The following is a 2,182-nucleotide window of genomic DNA, read 5'->3' as shown; positions in this document are numbered from 1 at the left end:
TTTAGGAAAAATCAAGACATGGACTGTTTTCAGTTGAGACCAACTTGTTGACTGCATTTCAGACAAAGAGAGAGAGAGAGGTTGTTAATTAGTAAGGGGATGCAGGGTTACAGGGAGAAAGTGAGAGACTGGGGTTGAGAAATCTATCAGCTATGATTGAATGGTGGACCAGACTCAATGGGCCGAATGGCCAAATTCTGCTACAATATCCTTTGGCCTTCTGGTCAGTGGGAGGTGGAAATGTAGATCAGTCATGATCGAACCGAATGGTGGAGCAGGACCCTCAAAGGGCTGAGTGGCCTCCTGCTGATTGCTATGTTGGTGTCGCCTCTTTGTGTCCAGTAATCTCTCAATGATTCTCTCGAAGGCCCTTTCTCGGTGTGAGACATAAACTGCTCTGTTTCTCTGTTCCACAGGATGGCGCCTTATTACCTGGTGGTGTTTGCCTGCCTCTTGAGCTTTGCTACTTCCCACCCACGTCATGGTAAGATCTTCATGTGGAGCCAGTTACAAACAAATACAAACTGTGAGGGGTTAGCCTCAGGTCTAACCAGTGGGAGCTTCTTCGTTTGAATGGTGATGAGTGTTGCTCAGACTGGTTCAGTGTTCACTGACTGACCAGCCAGAGTCTGTACCTGAGACCAGCAATCCCAGCTCCGATAGAGACCGGCAGCACCAGGGTCAAAGCTGTGCTCATCTGAATGTCTGTCTGGCTGTGTAACTCTGGTGGGTCATTGATCAGAGAATCACAGTCCATTCAGCCCACTGGGTCTGTGACAGGCCCTGTCCAATTAGGCAGAGGCATGTACTCCTGCCTCAAAGTCTCTCTGAAAGATTTCTGTCTGAAAGTTCCTCTGCTCCCAGCACTCACTGGAAAACCACCATCCAGACCACAACTTGTGTGTAACTCCTGTCACCACTGGGTATTTCTGCCAATTACCTCAAATTATCGACTGGGGAGAGATTCCAGACTCAGTCTGCTTGGAGACATCATGACACACCTCTGGGACTTGAACTCTGGCCTCCTGGATCAGAGGTTGGGACATTACCATAAGCACTTCTTCCAGACAGGATAAATGTTGTCAGAGTTGAGGAAAGTGATCTCTTTTTTTTGAAACTAACTCTCATGTCCTTTATTCCAGGAAACTTGGCTGGGAATATTCGGGCTACTCAGTCCAGCCTTGCAGACTTTCTGGGGGATGCAGGGAACGCAATTGATGGAAATGACATGACTGATCCCACTAAGGGATCCTGCAGCCGTACCAGAGTGGAATCCTCCCCTTGGTGGAGACTGGATTTCCAATACCATTACCGGGTCTATAAAGTCAAAATTACCACCAGCTCAGACAAAGCTTTGGAAGGAGCAAACATTCACATTGGAGACTGTTTAAAAAACAATGGAACCAACAATAAAGTGTAATTTATAAATATTTGTGTTATTTATAAATATTTCTGTAATTAACAAACCCTACCCTCTTCAGTTCTGAAGGTCACTGCATTTGAAACGTTAACTGTTTCACTCTCCCCACTTGCTGCCAGACCTGCTGAGTTTCTCCAGCAATTTCTGGTTTTGTTTCAGATTTCCAGCTTCAGCAATTCTTTGGTTTCTCTATAATTTACTAGCCCTGTACCTCCCCCTTCTGTAATTCACCAATCCTGAGAGATTCCCAATTACCTGTGTCATGTGAAAATCCCAGCCACACACATGGGCGGCACGGTGGCACAGTGGAAGTAATCTAATCTAATCAAACTGCCCTGTCAGGCTGATTAATTCAACTCGTCCTGTCGTGTCTGATCTTGAGTTTGCTTCTTGTGGATTGAGTTTCTCCTTCTGCCTTTTCTAGCTGTGCGAACAACGTCTCAATCCCAGCGGGAGAGAGTAAATTGATTAACTGCGGAGGCATCGGAGTGCATGGTGTGTTTTTGACCATCACAATCCCAGGAAATGAAAAATGCATTTCGCTGTGTGAGGTGGAAGCTTATGGAACCCATGAGCCACACAGCGACATAGAGTAAGTATTCATCATCAGAATCTAACTCCCTGATCTCCAATCCCTCTCACAGTGAGTATTCATCATTAAATCTAACTCCCTGATCTCCAATCCCTCTCACACAGAGTATTCATCATCAGAATCTAACTCCCTGATCTCCAATCCCTCACACAGTGAGTATTCATCATCAG

The 2,182-nt window shown here is 45.8% G+C and overlaps 1 protein-coding gene across 1 annotated transcript; it reads left to right on the top strand.

The window, feature by feature from the left end:
• Positions 1 to 385: 385 nt before the first annotated feature.
• On the top strand, positions 386 to 2,047 carry LOC122545892 (fucolectin-5-like). The gene is made up of 3 exons (XM_043684772.1): positions 386 to 484; positions 1,143 to 1,416; positions 1,845 to 2,047. The coding sequence occupies exons 1-3, from the start codon at positions 418 to 420 to the stop codon at positions 2,014 to 2,016; spliced, it is 513 nt and encodes a 170-aa protein (XP_043540707.1). The 5' UTR covers positions 386 to 417; the 3' UTR covers positions 2,017 to 2,047.
• The last annotated feature ends 135 nt before the right edge of the window (positions 2,048 to 2,182 follow it).

Source organism: Chiloscyllium plagiosum, unplaced genomic scaffold (genome assembly GCF_004010195.1).
Source record: "Chiloscyllium plagiosum isolate BGI_BamShark_2017 unplaced genomic scaffold, ASM401019v2 scaf_58973, whole genome shotgun sequence".
Taxonomy (NCBI): Eukaryota; Metazoa; Chordata; class Chondrichthyes; order Orectolobiformes; family Hemiscylliidae; genus Chiloscyllium; species Chiloscyllium plagiosum.
This window is presented reverse-complemented; position numbering and strand designations above follow the sequence as displayed.

Coding starts and splice junctions, on each gene's coding strand:
- LOC122545892 (XM_043684772.1), top strand. CDS start 418: ATGGCGCCTTATTACCTGGTGGTGTTTGCCTGCCTCTTGAGCTTTGCT. Junction 485..1,142: donor TACTTCCCACCCACGTCATG/GTAAGATCTTCA, acceptor CCTTTATTCCAG/GAAACTTGGCTGGGAATATT. Junction 1,417..1,844: donor AATGGAACCAACAATAAAGT/GTAATTTATAAA, acceptor TGCCTTTTCTAG/CTGTGCGAACAACGTCTCAA.